At 45.5% G+C, this 25767-nt stretch overlaps 7 protein-coding genes across 7 annotated transcripts; 3 read left to right on the top strand and 4 right to left on the bottom strand.

Moving 5' to 3' along the window:
- Nucleotides 1–103: 103 nt before the first annotated feature.
- Nucleotides 104–8095, bottom strand: SNOG_01411 (hypothetical protein; the record flags this gene model as incomplete). The annotated part of the gene is made up of 6 exons (XM_001792000.1): nucleotides 104–3985; nucleotides 4086–4296; nucleotides 4615–4753; nucleotides 4848–5016; nucleotides 5120–7851; nucleotides 7903–8095. The coding sequence occupies 6 exons, from the start codon at nucleotides 8093–8095 to the stop codon at nucleotides 104–106; spliced, it is 7326 nt and encodes a 2441-aa protein (XP_001792052.1).
- A 1408-nt stretch (nucleotides 8096–9503) lies between these two features.
- SNOG_01410 (hypothetical protein) lies at nucleotides 9504–10206 on the bottom strand (the record flags this gene model as incomplete). The annotated part of the gene is made up of 2 exons (XM_001791999.1): nucleotides 9504–9551; nucleotides 9673–10206. 2 exons carry the CDS (start codon nucleotides 10204–10206, stop codon nucleotides 9504–9506), a joined length of 582 nt encoding a protein of 193 aa, XP_001792051.1.
- Nucleotides 10207–10611: 405 nt separating this feature from the next.
- Nucleotides 10612–11506, top strand: SNOG_01409 (hypothetical protein; the record flags this gene model as incomplete). Its single annotated transcript, XM_001791998.1, has 3 exons — nucleotides 10612–10684; nucleotides 10730–11047; nucleotides 11103–11506. 3 exons carry the CDS (start codon nucleotides 10612–10614, stop codon nucleotides 11504–11506), a joined length of 795 nt encoding a protein of 264 aa, XP_001792050.1.
- Nucleotides 11507–11747: 241 nt separating this feature from the next.
- On the bottom strand, nucleotides 11748–12947 carry SNOG_20014 (hypothetical protein; the record flags this gene model as incomplete). The annotated part of the gene is made up of 1 exon (XM_001791996.1): nucleotides 11748–12947. One exon carries the CDS (start codon nucleotides 12945–12947, stop codon nucleotides 11748–11750), a length of 1200 nt encoding a protein of 399 aa, XP_001792048.1.
- On the top strand, nucleotides 12148–12744 carry SNOG_01408 (hypothetical protein; the record flags this gene model as incomplete). The annotated part of the gene is made up of 2 exons (XM_001791997.1): nucleotides 12148–12454; nucleotides 12677–12744. 2 exons carry the CDS (start codon nucleotides 12148–12150, stop codon nucleotides 12742–12744), a joined length of 375 nt encoding a protein of 124 aa, XP_001792049.1.
- A 279-nt stretch (nucleotides 12948–13226) lies between the features above and the next one.
- On the bottom strand, nucleotides 13227–14599 carry SNOG_01407 (hypothetical protein; the record flags this gene model as incomplete). Its single annotated transcript, XM_001791995.1, has 2 exons — nucleotides 13227–14513; nucleotides 14543–14599. 2 exons carry the CDS (start codon nucleotides 14597–14599, stop codon nucleotides 13227–13229), a joined length of 1344 nt encoding a protein of 447 aa, XP_001792047.1.
- A 565-nt stretch (nucleotides 14600–15164) lies between these two features.
- Nucleotides 15165–15527, top strand: SNOG_01406 (hypothetical protein; the record flags this gene model as incomplete). The annotated part of the gene is made up of 2 exons (XM_001791994.1): nucleotides 15165–15366; nucleotides 15418–15527. 2 exons carry the CDS (start codon nucleotides 15165–15167, stop codon nucleotides 15525–15527), a joined length of 312 nt encoding a protein of 103 aa, XP_001792046.1.
- Between the last annotated feature and the right edge of the window lie 10240 nt (nucleotides 15528–25767).

The raw sequence follows: 25767 nt of genomic DNA, 5'->3' as shown, positions 1-25767 counted from the left end.
AGATAAGAAAGTGGTATAAAGCGTCCTCCCAACCCAAAGCGCCTGTTCAGTGAAGAACCTCCCCAGCATGTATACATATCAAACTCCCTGCTTCCAATCCCAATCAAGCAATTCTCTTCTTCAATCCTCCGAAGAGGCTCTTAAGTCCGCCAGACTCTTCCTTCTTCCTTGAGCTGCGTCCGCTGCTCCTCCTCTCAGTCTCGCTTCGCCTGGGGCGGGGCTTTTCCTCGTCGTAACCCCTTGTGCGCGGGCGATCTGACTCGTTGCGCCGACCCTCTGGTCGCTCCCTTTCGGTCACGGTGATGCGACGAGTTCTGGGTCGCTCTTCTAACCCCGACTCGCGCCTGCTGCGGCGACGTTCGCGGCGTTCGGCAGACGATGTAGAGGCAACACCGAGCTCTGCTTTATCATCCTCTATGTATTGAGACGCATCCTGCTCGAGCTCTGGTTCGAAAACAGGCTCAGGATCCGGCTCGAATGGCTCGGGTGGTGGCGGACCTAGATCGTCGATAGGCTCTGCGAATGTAACACCCCCATCACGACCCCCAGACATCTCGTATTCCTTTTGCCGAGCAGACCTGCGCTTCTCCTTCTGTCTGTAGTACTCATCTTCTTCTGCCTGGTTTTTAAATCGACGCTGGCCTTGTGACTGTCTACGACTGCGGTGGGGACGCTCAGCACGATCGCGACTCTCGTTGGAGGACTGGTGGCTACTACCGGGGCGGTCGATATCTTTGCGCAACACTTTGGTAGGTACTTCTGGCACTTCAGTCGGATCTGAGCGTACGCGAGTGGTCGGTCTAGTCGATTTCGAGGGCGGTGTGATGGGATCTGTCTTTGAGCGACCGAACAACGCACCCAGCCTACTGCTTCGCTTGGTGGTGGGCGGAGTCTCTCGAGTACTCATCCGTCGGCGCGGCGCGCTGCGTGGCGACCCCGTATCCACGGGTGGTAGTGGAGGGGTCAATGGTCGCGCAGGCGTGACTTCCTCATCTTCTTCATATGCCCTGCGAGCGGAGTCACGGGGAACTTTGCGAGGCGACTCTCGTGGCACCACGACAGATTCCCTTCTTGGACGCGATGGAGCCAGCTTCTCCTTTTCTCGCTCGGCTCGTCTCAGACGTCGCAGGCGCCTGGCCTCTTCTTCCTCACGCTCAGCTTGTTCGAGTTGTTCCAGTCGTAAGATCTCCTGTCGTTTTGCCTCCTTTTCGGCCTCGTATTTCTGCCGCCTCTTCTCGTGGCGTATGCGTCTCGCTTCCTCTTCTAGTGCAATGCGCTCTTCCTCCTTTTGTCTGCGGCGCTCGTCCTCGGCTCTCAAACGTTCATCTTCCGCCAGCTTGGCGGCAATTTTACGCTCACGGCGCCTTTGTTGACGAAGCTCTTCCTCTTCCAATGCCTTAGCTGCCTCTTCTGCCTCTTTTCGTTTCCGTTCAATGCGACGCTCGCGCCGCTTCTGTTCTTCCGTTGCTTCATCAAGCTCTTGCACTGTTCGGCGTTTGGCATATCGATCTTCGACCCTGTCATCGCGACGGCGACTTGCGCGGTGGTCTGGATACATTCGCTCCCTGCTGCTGTTGCTGTGATCCCTTTCTTCCTCACGCCTCCGCTCTTTACCTCTGCCCGTATCACGCTCTGTGCCACTGTCACGACGCTTGGTCTTTGCGGAACTAGAGAGTTTTGCGGCCGCAAGGACTCCAGCAAGAGCACCGATTGCGGGTCGCTCCTTCACACTTGCCTCGCTCTCACGCCTTCGTTGTCTGTGCGTATGAGAATGTCGCCGCCGTTGCTTTTCTCTTGGCGAAGATTCGACTGCGGGTCCGTCGACTATGGCGAAGTCGCGTTCTCGAGGTAGCGATTCGTCACGTGGGCTCTCGACAATCGGTTCGGGAGCGGGGAGATCCGCGTTTTCACTTTCAAGGGTCCGGTCTGCCTCTTCTGCCTCTGGCACAGGATCGGATGGCGTATCTACAGGCGTCTCCTCTACAGGTGCCTCGACTTGCGCTTCCACCACGGGCTCGGCTTCCTCTACCTGCGGTTCTGGCGCGGCTGCTTCATCGGCAACGGGGTCAGCAGGGGATTCTCCGGGAGCTTCAGCCTCAACAGCCTCCTCCTCCTCCTCGACAGCTTCCGGCTCAGGAACGACTTCGACTGCTTCTGGAGTGGGCTCCGCTGGTTCTACTACGTCCTCCGTTACCGGAGGCTCTGGCTCTGGCTCTGGCTCTGGCGCTGCCTCTTCACTTGCTTCCGGGATCGCTTCTGGTTCCGGTTCTGTTGTGGCTTCAGCAGCACCTGTTTCCTCTTCTGGTGCATCGACTTCAGCTTGACCAGGCTCATCTTCGACAGGTACTTCTGGGACTGGCTCCTCAGCTTCAGCATCAGCAGGTTCGTCCGCTAATGGCTCTGCCGCAGGTTCCTCGGCATCGTTTGACTCGTCTTCATCTGGCTGCGGTGCATCTACGATACCATCTGCGTCTACCGTTGGCTCGGGTTCCACCTCTGTGGACGGTGCCTCGACGGCCTCATCCGATGGAACCTCGGCCTCTACGTCCGCTGCGTCTTCGGCTTTTTCTTCGTCTGCGGCAGTCGATTCTTCAGCTGCTGGTGGATCGGCGACCTCTTCAACAGGCGCATCTGGTTGGTTCAATGCTTTGGGCACGTCGCCCTCACCGTCTTCTGCAAGCTCAGGTGTTGGCGTTATTGGGTCGACCTCTTCTAGATTCTCAATGACAGCGAGTCCGGGTTCCTCGGTAGCGGGCTCCTCAGCAGACTCAGCTTGAACAGCATCATCCTGTGGTGTGTCTTCGGTGGCCTCTTCTGCCTCAACTACAGGCGGCTCGATAGTCTCAGGTTCATTCGAATCATCTGGATTAGCTTCAGGCTCGTCCTCCAGCGCCGGCTCTGGACTCTCCGTGTTTGAATCCTCGGGTGGCGGCGGTGCAGCATCGTCAGCTCCTTCGATTGCTGGGGCGGGTTGCTCGGGGGTGTCTTCTTCATTCCCAGCATCTGCGACCTGCACTTCGTCTACCTCGGGAGCTGGATCGGCCGTAGGCTCTTCTGTGACATCCGTCTCTGTAGTTGCAGATGCATCAGCATTGGCTTCTGTTATCGTCGGAGCCGGATCGGTTTCTTCGACAGCTTCGGCGGGTGCAGGTGTATCAGAGCTGTCCTCGGCAGGAGCCTCTTCATCACCCCCCTCGTTCACAGGCTCAGATTCAGGCGCTTCCTCGGCCTCTTCTGGCTGGCTCGGCTCCTCAGCTTCGACGACCACAGACTCATCTGCCTCTTCTTCCTGCTCAGGAGGTGCATCTTGACTTGGCGCATCTGCGGGCTCGGTCACCGACGCGGACGCAGCCTCTTCAGACTGCGCGGTCGATGCCTCACTGACCGACGACGTTCCTTCATCTTCGCTATCCTCGTCAGGGCCACCGAGATCCTCTTCGGCATCTTCCGCAGTGGCTGGCACGTCCGCATTGTCATCTGCTGGTGCCGCATCGACCGTCGACTCATCATCCGGCTTCGATTCTTCTTCTTCGGGTACGGCTTCAGTGGGGTCCTCCGGTGTAACATCCGCATCCGGAACCGGTGCCTCACTCTCAATTGCTGGTACTTCTTCCTCTTCTTTTGCTTCAGCAGCATCGGGTTCTGCCTCGGCAACTTCAACGGTGGTGGCTGAGCTTGCATCGTCTTGTGTTGTCGCGTTAGATGACTCGGTTTCAACTTCTTCAGGTGCAATGGAAGCGGTGTCCTCGTCCTTGGGTGCGGGGTTATCGGCCTCTTGCTCCTCCTGTCCTTCAGTAGTCTCAGGACTTTCTGCAGTGTCTACTTCAACTATCGAAGGAGGCATTGATGACACATCCGAGTCGGAATCAAACCCGTTGTCTGATTCGGACGGCGAGTCAGAAGCATCGTCATCTTCATCGTGAGCATCGGGCGTGTCCTGAGTATCCTTCTCGTCCACTTCTGCGAGCAAGGTCTCGTCAACAGCCTATCAGACTTGTTAGACAATCATGTAATTTATGTGAAGTACGATACCGGTGTCACGCTCAAGTATGACGAGTACCATACTCTGGCTCATGATAGCTTACCTCAGCATCCACAGGTGCGGTCACTTCCGTCATCTCCGTTTCCGGTATTGCGACTACCACTTGCTCTGTGTTCGCTACGGCGTCGACATCTTTGCTTTCGGTTTGCTCAGGCTTTATTTCAGTGTTCTCGTTTGTGGGCACCGAAGCGTCCCCGGCCGCAGCTGGGTCTTCCCCAGTTGATTCTTCGACGAGTAACTTCCGAGACGAGGATCTGAGACGACCTCAGTAGTCACATCAGATTGCACTTCTAGGCCTTGATCTTCAGGTGCTCTGGGCATTTAGAGCCGCTGTGTCGTCTGCATTAAATCAGTTTTATGTGTGTCGAGGTTCACCGGAAGAATAGTGAGTATCGCGGTATGTGAGATGGAAAATCAGTGAAAGACCGGAGAGTATGAAATAAGACGGAGATGCGGGTGGGCCAAAAGGGTCTTTCCCAGCCTAGCGCGATGCAAAGACATGCGAGTCGTGGTTTGCGGCATATTGCGTGCATCTATTGCAGCCCGAACCAACGTCAGCCAACCCAGCGCACGTGACAGTCAGATACGCTGGCTGTTGTGTGCTGGCAGCAACAGCGATTGGGCGAGGCGACCAATCAGACGCGTCGCGCGGCCCAATCGGCTCTTCTGAGTTGCAGCCCTCGACGTGGACCAGCCAGCCCGATCCGGCGCGTGCATGGCACTATCGAAATTTTGCGCGGGGGCATGGAGTCGATGCCACGCAAATCGAAGAAAAAGAATCTAGGACAAGGAATCTCGCACGTACCTGGTGGTGCTTCATCTGGTTGGCCTGGGAGATCGGGCGTCTCTGGGCGCTGCTCGCTTACCTCACCGTCTGCAACACCAACACCCATGTCAGACGCGTGCTCAGGCTCTTGCGTGTCTTCCTTTGTTTCAACGGGCTGGGACTCGACTTCAGCCTCGTGCGCCTCGGCCTGTGGCCCTTCTTGCTCTTGTTCGTCAGGTACCGTGTCGCTGTTAGTGGGTTCTACACCGCTTGTGCCGTCATCGACGGAGTGATGTCGTCTCAACTGATACTTCAACTGTTTTATTGCTGTCGTTGCCGTCATTGACGGGCTCGGGATTTTGGTCTTCGGCTTTGACCTCTGTTGAGTCTTGCGCTTCGGCGTTGCCTTGCTCTGATGTGACCTCGATGGCAGCAGAAGGAGGTGCCGTGTCAAGTGCTTCGTTTACGGTTGCCGCAACAGCTGGCTGCTCTCCGCGTGCACCTTCACTCTCTTCTTGCCCTTCACTTTGTGCTTCAGCACTAGCGTTCTCAGCAGGCTCGGGCGATTCTGTAATCTCGACAACGTTCCCGTCATCGACTGCAGCAGTGGGCTCATCTGTGGGCGGCTTTGTGTCATCGGCTGAGGGGGTGGTTTCTGCAGAAGCATCCTCAGAGCCAATATTTTCCTCAAGGTTGGCAGATTTATCCGGGGCGGCCAGCGATGTGGCAGCAGGTGCATCTGCACTATCCTGCTCAACTGGTTGATCCGCGACATCTGATTGCTCTGAATCTTCTTCCAGAGAGGTGGCACTCTGGCTCTCAGCTGCTGGCTCGGGTGTAGCCTCACTAGCTACATCCTGAGCTTCCTCTCCCTGTACTTTCGGTTCTCCAGAAACCATTTCTTGAGCGGAAGGGTCGACGGCGGACTCATCTGTTGCGAGTTCGACCTCTAGAGATTCCTCTTTAGGAGGCTCATCGTTTGAGGCTTCATCAGTCGTAGGTTCTTCTGTCACAGGCTCTTCCTTCGCAGACTCTTCCGCAGGTGGTTCATTGACAACAGGTCCTTCAATGGAAACCTCATCAGATGGGGATTCCACTGCAGATTCTTCCGTGGGAGGTTCTTCCGATGTAGGTTCAGTCGGAATCCCAGATTCTTCCGTGGAGGCTTCATCACACGCAGGTTCTGTTGCAGCAACCTCGATCACCGACTCTTCGGTTAAGGCTTCTTTTGGTTGTTCCTCTTCTTGGTCCTCTGAAACGGCTTCGTCTTCAGGCTTGCTGGGTGCTTCAGCTATGGGAACTGACTCAGACTCTGGCACAACTTCGACAGCGGGCGCCTCGGCGTCCTCCGCTATATCGACTGATGCCGTCTCCGTGGCTTCGGGTCTTGCTTCTTCGGCCCCAGTAACAGGCTCATCTGCAGTTTGCTCGTCTTCCTTATTGTCTTCGGCTTTGGCGACATCCACGGCATCTGAATCGCTGCTTGCTTCCGCCGTTGCTTCCGCAGCGGCATCGGTCTCGGGCGGTATGACGTCTTCGGGCGATGGGACAGGCTCAGACGATATATCTGCCGCAGGCTCTTTGGCGTTCGTGGGCGTTTCTTCTTTCACTTCATCGTTCTTTGGTTCTGCCTCTTCGGCGACAGCGGGCTCGGCCGCGGGCAGCTCTTCTGCCGCTGAAGGCGATGGCTCTTCTTTACTTGTATCGTCACCATCTGCCTTCTCGCCCTCAGTGGTGGCATCGGCATCTTCTTGAGCTTCCGCGGCAGTCTCATCAGTTGGACTTGCCTCTTCTGCTGGGGCGACGTCTTCTACAGGAGTAGCTTCGGCATCTGCCGCATCCGCCACATCTGCTTTGTCCTCTGGTTCACTATTGTCCTCCATCAGCGGCGGTGGTGGAGGTACTGCTCCTTCTTCTGCGGATGTGCCTTCTTCGGTTTCCACCGGTGGCTCGTCTTTCGCAACGTCTTGGTCCTCGGCCACTACCTCTGCAGGGGGCGGCGGTGGGGGAGCTGGATCACCTTCAGAGGTAGCCTCCTTTGCTTCTGGGTAAGTCTCATCTGACGGTGTCGACGCTGTTTCGGCTGACTTTTCAAGAGGTTCTTGAGAGTCTGGTGTGATCTCATCTGCAGGTGGTGGCGGAGGAGGGGGAGGAGGTGGTGGCGATGCAGCCTCTCCGACAACGGCGTCCTGGCTTTCAGTGGACGCGCCCGTAGAGCCTTCCGAGATGACACTCTCTTCGTTATCGAGTGATCGTTCATCATCCTCCGCGATACTGGGCGATTCGCCTTTCGACTTTTCCTTCTTGCTTTTTGCCTTCTTATCCTTGTCGTCTGGCTTCGTTCGTTTGCGGTCATCCGACTTACTGAGCTTAGGCTTTTCAAGAGAAGAGATGGAAAGAAATGATGGACGTCGCTCCTTCTTCCTCACGACCTTGTCAATGACCCTTTTCTTCTCATCCTTGGGAGATGTGGGGGTTGGAGAGGGCGGGTCCCTCACGCGCACGAAAGCATTGGGCTTGCCCTTGCCAATTAGCAGCTTCTTTTTCTTCTTGCTGTTGCCAGCGTCTGGATCTTTCGTGTCAGACGCAAAGTGAACGAATTTGATGACGGGGGATTTCGGGGGCTCTTGAGCGGCCTGCTCGGACTCACCACTCTTCTCACTTCCAGCTATAGATGGCTCAGGTACGACTTCAACGGGTGGCGGTGGAGGTGGTGTGCTCGGACTCGCTTCTACAAATGGTGGAGGAGGAGGTACATGTACAACAGCATCTTCGTGTGGCGGCTCGTTTTGGACATCAACGATTATGACTTCACTGGTCGACGGTGCGTCTCCTTCTGTTGTTACTATCTCCACATCATCTGGTGGCGGCGGTGGTGCATCTGGGGGAGGAGCTGGAGGTTCGATATCAGTCGCATCTGGTGCAGGTGCTGGAGGTGGAGGAGGCGACGGCGGCGCTGGCTCTGCTGCCTCTGGTGCAGGTACTTCAGGGGCAGCTGGGGCCTCTGGTGATGCAGCGGACTCAATCGGCGCACTGCCTGAGTCTGTTCAATCCTGATGTAAGCTTCCGTCGAGAATGACGCATGTATACATACCATCTTCGTTATCACTTTCGCCAACGACTTGCTCAACTTCCGGATGGAAGAATATTGGTGCCGGTGGTGCGACCATCCGTCGATAGGTAGGCTGCTTCGGGGCACTTGATGTGTAGTAGTTCTGCCCTGTTCCCGTTGCACCATTGAACGGGTTTGCCCATGGCGAAATCGACACCTGCGTGAACTGACGCATGGTTGGACAAAATTCACAATTGGGGATTTCGAAATCCTGGAATTCGATGCTTCGTGCTACAGGCTATATCTGACGTTGTCGCTGCTCCATGGCTGATAACACATTTGATGAGCGAGCAATGGCGACATGAACGTGGGGTGAGGGGACTGAATGCGGAGAGACGAATGAGATGAAAGTGGCTCAAAAAAGAGGCACACAACTGTGGAGTTGCGTGTTGCGTGGCTCAATGGGACGAAGCTGAAACTGAAAGCGATGTGGATTGACGAAAGAGATGCAAGACAGCGTCACGAGACAAGATCGGGATTCCCAGTGTCGAATTCTCGAACATTGCTGGCAGTATGCCCAGTAAGCCTCACACCGGCAGGGACGTGGGCTCCAGCAGGGCGATGCTGGTAGAGGCGAGCTCGGCATGTGTCTACCATTGGACCACGTAGGGGAACGTCGTTCGCCCAGATTGAGAGATTTCGAGAACCGGCAGGTGGGTTCTCACTGAGAAGAGGCTCTGATCATTGGTGCGATGGCACCCAGCTGCAGCAGGGTATGCAGCATTCGTTGTACACAACGTTGGGTTCGCCGCTCCGCGCTCCGGCCCGCCAGAGACGTGGGTTGTCGGGGACAACGGAGCACGCCCACACATGTCATATCTGGCGGCCCAAAGAGGGGTACTGCACTGAGCAATTGATGGCTAAAGTCCTGAAATGAGGGATGGTGATGCTGTCGGATCGCGAGACACGTCACACCTCGGCCACGGAAAGCAAATCACGCTAACGTCTCGAAGCGCTCTAGGCGAGAACCATCTGATTTGGCCTCGCCTCGTTTTGTTCCACCATCGTCTCCAGACCTCGCTGTACAACGTGGTATCGTGAGGGCGCAGACCCGCTTGACACTCCTTCGAGGCCGATGTACAACAGTGCACTGCAATTGCGGTCAGGAAGTCCAGCGACGCAGCATAGAGCCGTGAAACATCCAGAGCACCTGCAAGAACTCTTCCTCGCAGTGCCCAATCTATTCTGGGTCGTGCCATTCGTGACGTGCATCCAGTCATGGTCGCGTAGGATGAATTGTAGCGGTTATCGAGGTTAATGAACAGATGTACCCGTTTCGGGAATTGGCAGCGCAGGCGAATGTCTGGCCTGTACGTGGCTGACTCTCACTGCCTGGCATCCCGATCAGTGCAGATGAGTTGATGACCTGTCGCTTGCTGATGAGGTGATGGTGTCAGCGAATGCAGGTCGGGCTACTTGAGGTAAGACTGGTGAGCCGAGCAGACCACAGCACATACGCTAGCCAAGTGCTGTGCAAAAGGGTCATGGTCACGTGCGTTCATGAGTTGCACAGAAATGTGTGATGCGCAGCCATATCAACCACTTGATATTGATGTGAGCTGAAAGCCCTCGTAGCACCATCTTCAGTCATAGCTACTTCCTGCGAGCTCTCTGTAATCGCCACCATTTAACTGGGCTGACACAGAATTTAGGATTCTTCGTCACTGGCTCCATGAAGTCAGATCTCATGATCTCAGGCTCCATGATCGTGCCACAACGGCTTGCTAATTCTTGTTCAAATCTATTCCTTACCAGTCCCGCCTCCGTATCCCTCATAGCACTCGCGAAGTGTGCATTGGCTTGTTTTGCTTCGTAGCACTTTTTACATTTCTTTCTGCCTTTATGCTCCTTAGTCGCTTCCCGTGGGCAAATCAAAACGCGAAGATCGGAAACATAATCAACCTCATGTTCAACGTCTCTGAATGTAGCCCTGTCCATGGTTGGGTGTTCATTCTCAGCAGCATGGAGTGCTACGCTCGGTATGTTTTCGGAGTTGGGTGTGATGATGGTGAGAGCAGGGCTATCCTGCCCCAAATATGGCTCGCAGGTGTTCATCTCGCGAATGTTGTCGAGCTCCTTTTGTATCGCTTCCGTATTACATTCGTTCCAGTTGTAGATCGAAACTAAAATGGGAGCGGAAATGGTTTGCATGCGTCGAGGTTTCTCTGCATTGTAAGGCTTTGGTATGCGGCTTTTCTTTGGACGACGTGGGGAGCAGATACGACATTTGGCTTGCTCGTTGGCAATGGAGCAGCATGCCCAGCAGGGGTAGGTAATGTAAGGCATAATGGTATCGTGGATAAAGAATGACTTGAAGATTGTGAAACAACATCGAAAATGCCTTAACTTCGAATTTATACGAAGGAAAAGTTAGATCTAAGGTGAACCATGGAATCTTCTCCTTAGCTTACCTCAACCACGACCATCCAGAGTGGCGAACCACACACCACAAACCACAAACTTTGCAAAACCGCTCTTCCGTAAGAGCTGCGAAGTCTAAACTGGGCACTGGTTTCTTGAGGTTGCGAAGATAGCCAGGACCGCCATGGGCATCGCACCTTCCCTTGACGCGTCCCGCACACGTCACTGCCAAAATTTGGAAGACACGACGCGACTGACATCTCACTCACCCTGCATCTGCATCACTCATACGCCAGTTCCAAACACTCACATTTGATAGACTGCATCGCAATGGCTGCCATAGCAGCAACCCAGCAGCCCCTCGAGAGCGCTCCGCCGGCTCAACCGCAACTCACGAAGCCCGGTAAGTACCTTTCCACACGCGCAATTCTCACCTAACGTGATGCAGCTGACTGGTCGCACTTCATGGTCGCTGCAGCCCTGAAGTTCGTTTCTGGCGAGAAGGCGGCCGTCTCCTACAGCAGTGCCGACGAAGCTCGCCTCGACATCCTCAACACGTTGAACTGGTTCGAAGCTCATGCTGAATACGAGTGGCCGAATTTCACCCGCCTCGGTTACGACTTCAGTCAGGCCATGCGTTTCCGCCGTGCTCTGGTGAGCGACGTCTTTGTGACGCTGCAGCGATCGAGTCATCTGAAGGTCACTGGTGGTGCGGATGCACTTGGTACACCGGATAGTGCACGAGGTGGCAAGAGGGCCGGAGGAGGTGAGTACCCACGGAATTTCGGAGCATGATCTCGGCATGTTAATTTATGTTACAGCCAGCCGTCGCATGGCAGAGCGTAAGCGTCACTGTAAGCGTGAAGACGAGTCGGACACCGACACTGACGACGCCTCCGACAAGCCATTCTGGGACGACGGATTCCTGGCCGAGACTATGAATGTACTCATCAATCGCTCCAAGGAAAACATCATGGATTATCTCCGAGGCGAGAAGGACCCAGATGCGTTTGCGAACCTCATGCACGATGAATTGGTGAGCGTCTGGGAAGGTCCATTGGCTGACAATGGCCCGAAACGAGAAGACCTCAAGCAGAAAAGCGTCTTGTGGGCTGAGCGCAACAAAACGCCGAGTCCTCGTCATTCGAGCCCAGAGCTCGGAGAGCCTCGTCCGAAGGGGCGAACTGAGCCAAATAGCACATCGAGCGTACCGGTCAGTCGCTGAGAGAACCGCGAAGCATCGCCAAGGGCGGAATGTACATGGAGAGACCAGGAAAGGAATGTCGAGCATACGCAAACATTTTATACAACATATACAGGCAGCTGATGTAACAGCCACGGGAGGGCAAATACACAGTTAAGGACATTGGAAGACGAATGAAGCACTTACAGATTGTGACCATACCGCGCAATAGTGTTGATAGTCATAAATCATCAGTTCGTATACTCATAAGTTGTCGCTGTGATCATAATGCAACCCAGTCCACGCCAATCATCCACTTCTCTCCTGCAACATCGACATCCCACATCGGCGCCCGCACACCCACGATACTGCCAATCTTGATCTTCACCCCAGCTACACCTCGCGCTCCGCCTTGGCCCGCCAGTAGAATCCTCATCTCGCCATCATTGTCCACGACGCTGAGCGCGCGAGAGTGGTTATACATGCCAGGCTCCGTCTCACCCCGGACAAACACAAAGTGGCCAGGAAAGCACTCCACTTCGCTCTCACCATCTTTTAGATTCGACGAAGAAGCCGCTGTCACACGTACTCTAAGCCTAACGCCGTCTTCTCGATCCCTGCCCCAGACTACGCCGCCCGTTGTGCTTCGTTCCTGTGCTGCAAACCCCGTGTTCGCCGTCTCGATGATCCAGCTTTGCATCGTTGAAGCTAGTCCGTTTGGGACGTATTTCTGCGATTTGCGTGAAGGCGAGAAGATCTCTGGTAGCGGTTTCGAGGGCTTGGGTGGCGAGGTAGGTTGGGGTGGGAGTATGAAGGCTGGACGATGGGGCGCGGGGGTAGCCATTGTTGCTGTGACTGAGGTAAAGCCTATGGCCTCTGTGGAGGTACGAATAGCTGTGAACGGTGCAGGCATTCGTGCTGGTGGGACGACAAAGCGATGGGTCCTTAGGGTGACGGGTGTCGCAGGCTCAGACGATTGGCGAGTGGAGGGTGAGGTTGGGGGAGAGACTCGACGTCGCTTGTTACGCTCTTCTGTAACAAATAGTATCTCTTCATCCTCGTCATTCTGCTCCTCGTCCCTCACTTCGGCTTCGTCGTGCTCCACTGTCTGTAGGACTCCGATGCCTCGGTCGTCATACGACGGTCCGTCAGGGCTGGATTTGGGCGGCTCCTCGATACTCTCGACCCGCTCAAATTTCCTCCGTGGTTTAGGTCGAGGTGTGAGCTGCGTGTGGCGCTCCGCGCGCACCTCTGCTTCATGCTCTCTGCTTTGCGTGTGACGGTGCGGGGCAATGACGAAGCGTCTCGCAGGCACCACTTTGCTAGAAAATGACTCGCTGTTTTCAGGTGCCAGCGCAGTAGGTTTTGGTGTCTGGACAGTGTACGCATTGCGCAGATTGGAGGGTGGCTTCGGCTTCGGCTTTTGCGCGGATTGCTGTGTCGGCACTAAGAAGCGCTTCGGTGATGGGGTATACGTTGGCATCGTGTAGTCGGCATCTGGAGTGAATTCAAGTGCTGCAGCGGTGTCAAATGATCTTCTGGTCGCGGTGCTGAATGCATGGTGGCGATAGGAACGATAGGCAGAGGAAGCGCGACACGCGACGCGGTATCACGTGGGAGTGAAAGGAACCTTTACCGAATTGAGCGTAGTCTAGATTATTGACTTGGCACGATTTTACCATCTTGATTCATTAGCAGCATTGAATAGGCCACGGATAAACACAATCACGCTCTTCAGATTGAGACGGATGCAAACCCTGTACTACATAGTCTTGCCTTCGGGCGTGCTGTTCCAGGCCTGTTCAAACAAGTGCCATCCGCCCTGCGGCTCTTCACACATCTTGAGATCACTGACAACCATGTCGTAGTATCCGTCCTTGGGCAATTTGCCCTGACACACGTTTCCGCCCATAGCGATGTTGATCAGAATCCGATACTCCTCCATTCTCCTTGTACCAAGCGGGATGTTACCCTTCATGACCGGTCTGCCGTCAATGTACCAGATCATACGACCGCGCCAATTTGGTATGCCGTCCTCCTCTATCCAAGCAAAACCGAATGTATGAGGCTGGCGCGGCATGTCGTGCAGCGGCGTCTCAGCGACGCGGTGCTTGTCGTGATCTTCGCCATTGTACTGACCCCAGTGCAAGCATGAATGGTTCACGCAGTCTCCGTTCCAACTCTCGAAAATGTCCACCTCGCCGTCGTTCGGCCACTGGAACGGGTCCTTGGGCAGCAACCAGTACGCCGGCCATATTCCCTCTGCAACGGGTGCCAGTATTGTTGCAGTCAGATATCCGCGTGGCCGCTGTAGCGTCTGGTTGGTGGTGAGACGGGCCGATGTGTAGCTACCACCCTCCACCAGTCCCCGCACGATCAATCGGTTATCGTGGTGGAACGAGTTGGCGGGATTGTCGGTATACATCTGCTTCTCGTTGTTACCCCAGCCATGATCGCCGATCTCGTGCCTGAAGTTGTGTGATACAGGTGTCGCACGATCGAACGAGGGCTTCCAGTACACTCTTTCGCCCTGAGGAGGGGGGATGTTCTGCGGAGGAGGCGGCTGGGCTGAGCCCGGGCGGTTCTGGGGAACTGGTGGTGGTCCTTGGGCTTGTGGATGCGGCGACTGAGGTTTGCTAGCCTGCGGGACGGGCGGTGGTCCATAGGACTGCTGTTGCGGAGGTGGAGGACCCCATTGCTGCTGCGCTGGTGGCTGACCCCATTGTTGCTGGGGAGCGCCCCACTGCTGGCCTGGCGGTGGGCCCTGCTGGTACTGGTTTGGAGGGTATTGCTGTGGGGGATACTGCGCGCCCGAGTATTGCGGCTGTCCCGGAGGAGGATAGCCTTGTGTTGGCTGTTGGCCTGGGTAGCCCTGGCCGGGCTGGCCTTGCTGGTGTGAGGGGCGCGAGTCGGTGAACTCCTTCACCTTTGCCTTACCCTTTGCGAACAGCTTGTCGAAGGTGGACATAGTGGGATGCGGATTGATAGTGGAAGATCGGAGGCGGCGGGACGAAGCCGCATTCAGCATAGCCCAAGGGATGACGTAACCCTAGCTCGCTTTGTAGCTTCACTTCCCACACAACAACATGCCCACGCGAAAAGCCGCAGAGCTCCAAAGAGTTGGATCCATGCCATTGTTCATAGGAATCTGTCATTCAAAGATCACGCGACCACCATGGCGTTGTATTAGCTGCATAGTGCTTAGGTTGCAAAATCGCGACCACACTTGTGGCACGGCTCGAGCAAGATTGTGTAAGGCTCGCCCTGTTACTGCAGGCATACTTGTAAATCCATGCACAATACTAGCAGTAACGGCTCGTTCCCGGTGCACCAAGTTGTCGGTTCTAGCATTGTCCAGTGCTCCTGGTATTCCTCAGGTTACACAACTGACGTCACACCCTCACTCAAGCGAACCGTTGCCTGAATGCGCCATCCAACCAGCCACCTCCACACAGGCGTCGGATCATCAGCAAGGGTAAGGAGTTGGCTTGAAGAAACAGGAAAGGTGTCGCATGGCGTAGATGCTTCGTCATTCCGGGCCAGATCACGAGTAGCAATAAAGCTGCGAAAGGTAAGTGCTGCTGGCGCAAACAATACCTTTGTGCAAACAAACACCGACCACTACTCCACTTACCACCAACTTGACTCTCTTCCTTGCAACACCTCTACCCCACACTCTCAACTACCTGACTCAGCCACCATGTCTTCGATCGTCTCCGCTCTCTCCGACCTCGTCTCGTCCATGGTCGAGGTCGTCTGGTCCTTCTTCACCACTGCTCTCCACCTGGTCGAAAACACGGCCCAGTTCGCAGCCAAATTCGCGACTGAGATTGTCGAGCTAGTCATCAACTTCTTCAAAGGACTGGTCGACCTTGCTGGAGGCATTGTCTCCTTCCTCGTCGGTAAGTTATACGATTGCCAATGGAGCGCGCATAATGCATATAACAATGCAGCAGGCAACGTCATCATGCTCGCAGTCCTCGCCGCGGCCTTCTTCGGCTTCCTCCAGTATCAGCGCAGCCAGGGTCGTCCAGTGCAGGTCGGCAACAAGAAGCTGAACTAAAATACTTCAGCGAATGTCAAGACGATTTTAAAGCCAACCGGCGAACCATCCGTCTTCGGTGTTTCTCCATAATGTAGCGACAGAATGAATGATACCCTTTTGCAATAGTTGGGGCGTGGTTTTTGGCACGGGAGATAGTTTTAGTCAATCTTTCCAGGTACCTTGACGAAATCGGTATACTCAATTCCAGCAATATATGCCTCAGAGCTTATTTCCTCCCCGTTCCGTTTCACTCCTCATATATGGCTCCTACAGGCAGTATTTCTCTGAGAAAACATGATGTGCATATCAAATATCGAATACATCTAGAAGCGCGGTGGATTACTTTGCACCACTTTGAAGAGAACAAGGATACATCCCAAGCTTCTCGATTCATACCTGGAATTTGGCGTCTAAAGAATGACCTGTCTACAACTTCACGCGTGTTCAACCCTTCCCAGACCTTCTACATCCGTCTCCACAACCGGTCCGGTGTACACATTTTTCCCATGCAACGCCTAGAACCCCAAGGCAAACAGAATTACTGCAGTCCAAAGCACACAGCTCCAATTCATGTTGACCGGCGTCACAGGTACGCCTGTCGGCCAGAAACTGAAGAACATGACAACCACGGCCCACACGATGGCGAACCCATTGACAAACACTCCCCATCGGCCCATAGTCCAAGGCCCCAGTGGACGTAAGATATTTCTACAGGTTGTCAGAAGTAAAAATAAAATGGCTAGCTTACATGTGATTATGCACAGACGTAATAAGAAAGAGCAGTAAATACCTAGCATATTACTAAATAATAATAGAGACTTAAGGCCTTAAATTAATATAGTACTTCCTAAGGTTAGGAAGGTTATTTAATTACGTAAGAATAGATATTGCAAGTGTAACTATCTACATGTCTCCCTTATTATTATTAGAATTAGTCTTCTTAAAATCTTTATTATCCTTATCGTCGTCCTCGTCTTCGTCATTATCCTCTAAACTCTCCTCTTTATTATAACTATCTAGAAACTATTCGTTAATATTACTATCCTTGATTAACCTTCTCCTCTCTATCAGACTCTTTGCTATTGCTGTTATACTCCTTGCTATATTTCTCGCTATCCTTCTTATTATCCTTCTTATTATCCTTCTTATTATTCTTCTTGTCGTCCTCTGCAGTGTAATCTAGCGTAGATAGACCTCTAACAGTAACCTTATCTCTATCGTGTGTGTAGACCTAGGTATAGTTTTAGGTAGCTATCTTATTTATATAGTGCTAGCAGATTTAAATATCTTATAGAATTAAGTAGTAGTAGGAGCTTATGCAGCATAGGATCTTATACCTTACTATCTATATAGTTGCTTGCTTATTATGCGATATAAGAGCAAATGCTATCTAGTTAGACAACTCTAGTTATGCGTGTTATTAAATTAGATAAGGTACTTGCGTAGGTGCTGTAGTATAAAGCAGAGTAATAAGGATAACGCAGAGAAACAGCCTTAGTTTAGGTACCTAATAGTACTATTTAGTGTCTTCTAAGTAATCTTTTTAATTAGTATGTTATAGCTTCTAAGCCTCTTATAATATAGATAGTATATCCTTTTATTGCTGCGTAGAGTAATATATAGAGCATAATCTTAAGACGAGTATATAGAGAACTTATATAGCCTACCTCTAGAGAGCAAATTAGTTATGTAATATATATATCTATATGCAGATATAGAGACTTACTTAATATTAATATATCGTAGACTAAGCCTCTAGCAAAGCTAATAGGCTAATAATTCTGCTTCTAACTTAAAGTTATTTATGCTATACTATATTCTAAATGCTACGTAACAGAGCATTCCTAGCTAACTACGTAGAAATATCTAAATAAGTCTTTAGCTTAACTAGGCTCTTAGCAGCAATAGCATATAGGCTGCATCTATAATATAAATTTAGATATTAAGATATTAGATAGAAGAACAGCGTTTAGAGGTTAGAGACGATATAAAGGCTATTAGAGTACTAAAAGTATATAGGAAGAGAATTGCGAGACTAATTTATAACTACTAAGGATAAATGTATTAAAACATGCTTAAGCGTATTTACTAGACTTAGATAATATTTTATATATCTAATATGCGCTAGGTTCTAACTTATTTATAGTTTACTACGTTTGCAAGTCTTACACTATATGCATAGAGCGTTATAGATTATAGATAATAAGCAAGAAATATTTACTCTATAAATTAACTAGATAAAGGAAAAGAGCATATTTTTACTATATAATATAGTAAGTAAGAAAACGAAGATAAGATAAATTATATAGTTATCTATTTAAAGCTATAGAAAGTTCACATATCTACTGCATCTGCTTACTAGAGTTATTTTGCTAGTATTGCACTATTATCTAATACACTGCATCTCTAGCGCTTTGTGCTCTAGCTAGAAGACACTATAGTTTAGCGTAAGTATCGTTTTACTAGCCTTAAATTATTATCTAATATACTAGATCTCTAGCGCTTTGCTTGCTGTGTGCGAGATACTATAATCTAGCGTAAGTTACTTGCCTTTTATGCCTTAACTTAAAAAGTTAAAGCTAGAGTCTAATGCGCAGTATAGTTGCTTAGAGGTAGAATAGTGCTAAGAGAAGCGATATAGGCTAGAATAGCGTCCTTAACAGCTGTATAATTAATATAGAGCTTAAATCGCAGCTAGCTATAATAGCTAAACTAGATACGCAGAGGTAAGGTAATATTAGCTCTCTTATAGTAGAGCAGTTAGTATCCTAGTTCTAAATCTGCTTAACTAATCTATATACTACATAATAATATATTAGTAATCTAAAGTATTTTTGCTATAGAGTCTAGAGAAAGAATAAAGTGCTGCTTATTTATATTAAGCCTGCTAGATAGCTAAATAGAAGAGAAATAGTATAAGCTAAAGAGTATATAGCTTTAGGTAAGCAGCATAGATAGGTTAATACCTACTGCTACTTATCTAAGATAGTATATATCTATGCTAAATATTTAAGCATATATAAGCTTTAAGGCATTATAGCAAAATTTAATAATCTCTTTTACATCTTATAAGATTAGAAGTAATATTGCTAGAGTTAGGCTAGTTCTATAAGTTACTATTATTATTATAGTAAGGTATTAGAAACTTTTGCAAGACTAGCATTTACTTCTTATATTATAGAATTAAATATATATTTATATTTACTATAAGATATAATATTTAACGCGTAGAAAATAGAGGACGAGCTTAGAATAGCTGTAAGGTTAATTTATAGAGTTATATCTAGCAGCGTTTTTACGTAAAAACTAAGCTATAGGCTATATTTTATAGCAGAAGCCTATCGCCTAATATGCTCTCTTCTCTCTTAAGTTTTTATTACTTCTTTATTATATCTTTAAAGTAGTAACTATAGCTTAAAAATTCCTTCTTTATCTTTGTAAAAGCTAGCTAGAGCTAGGAATTATGCTCTTACTTAATTTCTTAACTATTAACTATGCTAAGTAGCATGCATTAGTGCTAGATTACTATATTTATCTCTTTTATATTCTTTATTTCTCGATCTAAATTCTCTTTTATTCTTATTTTCTTATTATCTTATTATATTAGTAAGTAGAAGCAAGGTTAGTAAATATTATGCGCAATAGCAATACTGCCTGCTAATAATTTCTGCTTAGATAGCGTAATTCTATACTAGAATTACTATTATAGCTACTTCTATTACCTAAAAGCGCTCTTCGCGCAATTAGCAGTTTATATTAAGTTAATAAGGAAGAGCTTTTAACTAAAACCTTATCTTTATCTTGCAGCAAGACTATAGACACTAAGAACGCTATTAACTATTAATATAATATTAGTATCTCTCTTTCTAGGATTAACTTACATTACTAATATACTACTCTTAAGCATACTATTAAGCTTAGATAGCAACTTGCAGACAGTTAAGCTAAATCTAAGTCTCTTTAATCTAAGCTTAACCTGCATAGCTAATATACTACTCTTAAGTATACTATTAAGCTTAGATAGCAACTTGCAAATAGTTAAGCTAACGAAAGTAGATGCATAACTAGACTTAAGGAACTTAAGTCTTATGCAAATAAGCTTAAATAGTAACTTGCAGATAGTAAAGCTACTAAAGCTAATTATATAACTAAATTTAAGTACCTTAAGTCTGAATTTACGTCTGCTAACTCTAAACACATAATATTATAGAAAGCTTTTAATAGAAATTCTAAGAATTTAAATATAACAAAGTTCTAGTTAACACTACGAGAAAAAGAGCTTAGAGATTTTTAAGGCTATTACGTAAACGATATAAGCAGTTAGCTAGCAGTTTAAGATGCTCTTAAAGAGTATAAAAATAGCTTAAAAGCGTATAAGATAGAAGAGCAGCTATAGGCTAATTACAATAAAGCTAATATAGCTTTATTAGAGATATAAAGTAATTTAAACTTTAAGTATAGACAGCTTAAGCAGCTTCACGAAAAGAATGCAGCGCTAAAGCAAGATCTTAAGTAAGCTTAGAAAGAAGTATATAATAAAGATATTACTTCTATAGCTGCTAAAATAAAGCAGGCTGCTGTAGAACAGAAGCTAAACTGCAGCTAAAAAGAACTAGCTCTTTAGTAAGGCAAATTTGCTATATAAATAGAAACTCTATAGCATAAGATATAAGAGCTATTAGTTATATAAGATAGACAGCGCAAGATATATAAGAAACTAACTAGAAAAGAAAAGAAACTCTCTAAAGCAACTAATAGTTATGCTGCTATATAGTAACGCCTTAATAGAAGACTTACTAGAGCAGTTTTAAGTATTTTCTAACTTAGAGAAAAGTAGTTTTTTATAGCTGCATATATTATATGCGCAAAGCTTATAATATAGAATAAGAGCAGAAGTTAAGACTAGAATAAGAGATTTAATCTTATTAACGATAGATATAATAACATTGCTATTATACCTTGCAAAGCTAACACCTTAATCTCTTTATTATATTATTAACTAGATTAAGTTTTTAAACGCGATAACTCTAGCACTAATCTAGCTCTCTATATGCAATAAACTATATAAAATATGCTTGCTAGCGTAAACTTAATAGTTATTATAGATAGTTATAGTTTAAGCAGCAAAATAATAACTATAATAAGAGAGAAGTACTCTATCGCATATAGAGCAGCTTAATAAATACTCTCTTATAGGCTTTTCTATTATGCTTTAAGAGTAGCTTATACGCAGCTTATACTAGAGTAGAGAAAAGAGACAGCAAAAATAAATAAGTTACTAAGCAAAGACTTTCTAGAAAGGTATGCTATTATAGAGGGTAAATTAAACAGATTACTCTAGTACGAAGTTATCTCTATTACTGCGTTTGCAGTATTATTAAAGTATTTTAAGACGACGAGACTTTCTAAGCTAACTAATTTAAACGCTAGCTTATTAAGAGCTTATCTAAAGCTTAAGTTAGTAGTCTATATAGCTATACTAAAAGAAACTAGCTATAATACTTATCTTACGCTAATTAACTTTGCTAGAGAGAAGTCTATATTAATAGGCAGAGATTAGATATTAATAGCTTTAAGAGATAGACTAATTATATGCTTAGAGAGATGTAAGAAGGCTTTATAGTATACGCCTTTAACTAGATCTAGTTTAGTACGTATTGCTGTATAAGACTAGATAATAAATGCTAACTAGCTTAAGGAAGCAAAATTTCTTAAATCTATTCTGCACTAGAAGAATCCTCTAAGCCTTATATACATTATATATCTAAATAAGTTCTATAACTACTATACTATAAAGAAGATACTAGAAAGATTAGATTAGTTATAAGAGATAGTATAGCTATACTATATATGTTATAAAGATCTCTATTGCTAGTAGATACGTACTATCTTTTTCTTATAGAGTAGCTATATCTATTCTTGCCTTATACTACTTTTTATGCGCTGTATAATATAGCGTTAAGCTAGAGACACTTAGTTTTACTTTACTCTTTCTCCTGCATAGCTATCTATCTATAACACTAGAGTAATAATTCTTCTCTTCTTCTCTTACTTTAAGCTCCTTAGCATATTTAATGTTAACTTCTACTCTTATAGAGTTTCCTGCCTCTAGTATTTTGTTACGAGGTACTTCTTCTATTATATAATTAGAATTGCTAAGAATTATTAACCTTGCTCTTCTTAGTAGCATAATAATATTAAACTAAACTATCTCTGCGATATTAAGCGCGTTGCTGCTAAATTTATAAAGTACTACTGCTGTTCTTATAGCTATAACTATAGATATTTGCATAAGATTAGTAATAACTATTAGCACGTCTCTATCTCTAGCAATACCTTAGGTTATAAGTCTTACTACGCGTAGAATAGCTATAATAAAAGCTTACGTAAGTTCTAAGATGCAATCTCTAAGTACTAATAGAACCTATTAGTAGATATTCTTAGGCAAATATGCTAGCACGACGCTCTTTACAGCAAGGTATAGTATAACTATATATCTTAATACTATTAATATTAGATAAGTTAGAAGGTAGTTATAGAGAATGTTAAGTTATATTATATATTAATTATAAGCGCAGCAAAAGGTAAGCAGTTGCGCAGTTAGCTATATTATTATATATAATTGCTCGTAGAGTTATCTGCGCAATAATAGTCTTTTAGAGAGTAGAAGAATATTCTAGTTAACGTTGCGTAAATAGCAGGTGCCTTATAATACTAGAAACTTATAGACTAATTAGACTCCTAGAAGCTCTAGAAGCGCGCTAAGTATTATTAAGCTTCTTACCTTAGCACTAGAAGAACTCTAAAATTATTATACTATCTTTAATATATTTTCGCTAAGTGCAAATAATTATAGTAACCTAATTTTCTAAATATAGTTATGCAAGAAGTATTAAGCTAATTAGCAAATACTAAGTAGATTCTAAATATGCTGTCTAGTATAAAGACTTAGCCTTAGATTATTTATTATGCTGCTATTCCTAGCACTACCTTAATATATTACTAGAATCTGTCTTAAGTAGCACTAGTAAGCATATACTTCTAGTAATAAGTTAAAATAGTTCTTATAGAAGTACTAACTATTTGCATAGGCAATTTTAAGTGCAGCGCTAGCATATTATTATCTATAAGCAACGCTCTTCTATATAGCTAATCTATAATTAAGTTAGCGCGTAATAATAGAATAAGTAATTTTATAAAGATAGCTTCTATGCCTAAAATACCTACTACGTACAGCAGTCTTATAGTAACCTTATGCGTTAATGCAAATAAGATATAACTATAAGTTAACTAACGCGTTAACTGCCTAGCTAGTATAAGTATAAGAGCTAAACTAGTATACAAAATCTATATAGATGCCTCTAATAATTACTTCTGAGTGAGAACGAGATTTACTTAAAGATCCTTCTTAGCTATATAGCAGCCTACTGTCTAAGATTAAGAAGTTATTCTAGGCAAAATAAAGCTATAAGAATCCTAAGAATATATGCTTATATAGTATTAACTAATCTATTAATCTTACTTTTAAGTATCTATTCTCTAAGTACTATTAGTGTAAGTTTTTGCAAGCAGATACTAGATTTATTGCTATCCTAGGCAAAGGCACGTGCTCTATATACAATAAGGTCTATATATATACAGCTTACTAGGCTTATAAGTATTATGCTTCTAAAGATAGTTAGAAGCATTCTATAGTAGAACTTCTTGCATAGTATATATAGTATATTATAGGCAAATATAAAGCGCCTTGCAAGTAATTTCTGCTGCCTAATAATAAGATCTTGCTAAGAAAAGAGATACGAAAAGTATGCTATTAGCATCTCCTCCTATACTAGCACAGAGCCTTCTATAGAACTCTATTCTCTTACTAAGAGTCTAAGTATCTTTATAGATATTATGTATATAGAGCGTAATAAGGTGTTATATTTTAGTTATATATTAGGTTATATTACTATAAGAGTAGCTTTATTTTTAGAACTGTTAGCTTATAGTCTAATTAATTAATAAGACTAATAAGGCTTATTAATAAGTCTAGTAAAATTAATATCTATAGAGAAGTTAAGTATACTATAGATAGCACTATGCTAAAAGAACCTCTTATGCGCTAAGCTATATACTATCTATATACCTTAATCTTATACTTAGTAGTACTACTTAAACCTAAGAATCTTATAGGTAAGATAAGCTAGCATTTTAATAGGTCTAACTAGCTTCTATAGATTATCTCTATAAATAATAATATTAGCGATCTTATAAACATAGTTACGCTAGTCTACGTATAATATATAGATATTACTCTGCTTCTAGAAAGAGAAGTATAATATAAATCTGCGTAAAACAGAGCTTCCTATAGCTTCCTCCTTGCTATAGGTAGCCTAGAGAATGTATTTATTAAGAAGTAAGTTAAGGTATTTGCCTATTTCCTTCTATTAGTATATTTCTCTAGCTAAGATATAGATAAATAGATCTTTGTTAATTATAAGGTTCTAGTATATAAGTTATGCGTTAATGCGCCTTAGGCAAGTGCATGCTTCTTTGCTGCTATACTATTTTAGTAAATATAGTATAAATTATACTATCTAGAGAGTCTAGTGCTAGCAGTATAGACTTTTAATATATTAGATAAGGACATGCTGGTATTAGATTCTATATAGAGTAACTTATGCAGCTAGAGGCTAACCTTTATACTTAGTAAGGTCTTTAGCTACCTATCTTATCTAGCTAATTATGTTGCTAGTCTAGTAGCTTATTACCTAGCGTAGAATATAGTAATAAGCATCTAAGTTCTTAATAATAGTCCTTATAAGATATAGAGTAGCTTTAATTAAGGCGTAGTTCTTAGAAGTAGAGGTTTTATTTAGCTCTAGAAGAAGATTATATTAGAGGACGTAAATAAGTTACTTCTTAAGAGCTAATATATTGCTAACGCTTACTTCTGCTTTAATAAAGTATTTACGCATATAGTCTTTAATAGTAGAGTAGATAGCGCTAGATAATATAAGTATAAAAAGATCTATTATAGAGTTATAGTTAGTTGCGCAGAGAGTTATAAGAATATCTTAGTAGAAGGCCTGCATCTCTTAGTATAGGTTAGTATAAAGCTATAGAGCTAATAGCAAGTAGAAATTCTAGCTAATACTAAGAATAATAGCAGCAATACTAAGTATCTACGTAACTAGCCTCTAGGCAGATTACCTTAGCACTGTTATTTGCTACTTATAGTTAATCCTGCCTAACTAAGCTTAACAAAGTAAGTTCTACTATATTATGCTAGGTAAGAGCTAGAGCTTAGAGTAGTAACTCTTAGAGTAATATATTAATAGATCTTAAAGTAATTAAAGCAATAGAGAGACGGATCTTAAAGTAATAGAAGGATAGATTTTAAAGTAATAGATCTTAGAGTACTAATAAGTACCTATAGCAGTTAAAACGCAAGCGTAGCTGCTGCTAGCTATACTAGATACGCAGCTTTACTCTACTATCTTCTATTTATAGTTACTGTATTAAAACTATCTAACTGCTATTTATAGTTAATAATAGTTCTAGTTATACGCGTTATACTTTCTATCTAAACTGCTTCTCTGCTAGCTTCTTATATCTTAAGCTATAGCTAGTTACTATGCATAATTTATTTCTACCTTTATAGTTCTATTATTATAAGGTAGAATTAGGCGTATTTACTCTATAACTATATACTAGTATATTTGCTCTTTGCATTATTTTATTAGTTTTGCTGTAAGCGCCTAGCGTCTAGTAAGTATGCTACTCTATTACTATCTTTCTTATAAGCATTCTATAGCTTGCATTATAGAGAAGTAGATATAAATGCAACCTATTAGTCTTATAAGACTCTAGATTATAGCCTTGCTAGTCTTAATAATACTTTACTAAACTTCTAATTTACTAATCTTACTATACTTCTCTATGCTCTTAACCTTTAATATATAAGTCTACTCTACTATAATAAGAGTGCTCTATACTATCCTTCTCTGCATGCTTCTAGCTATTAGGTATAGAAGCTTTAAGATATAGATTAATATCGTATAGAGAGCAATAACTATTCTATAGAATACCTACGTTCCTTATGCTAATATAGCATCCTAGCTAGTTGTAGTTAAGCATACTATACGCTAGGTTTACTAAGTAAGTAACTTTCTCTTAGAATAAGTAGCTTATTTAACTAACTAGAATATATAGATTGTTGCCACTGTTTAAGACTAGAGCCTTATTAGCTCTTTCTGCTACTCTATGCTTATGA

Source organism: Parastagonospora nodorum (assembly GCF_000146915.1).
Source record: "Parastagonospora nodorum SN15 chromosome Unknown scaffold_2, whole genome shotgun sequence".
In the NCBI taxonomy this organism is placed as follows: domain Eukaryota; kingdom Fungi; phylum Ascomycota; class Dothideomycetes; order Pleosporales; family Phaeosphaeriaceae; genus Parastagonospora; species Parastagonospora nodorum.
The sequence above is the reverse complement of the archived record's forward strand: the minus strand, read 5'-3'. Positions and strand labels throughout refer to the sequence as shown.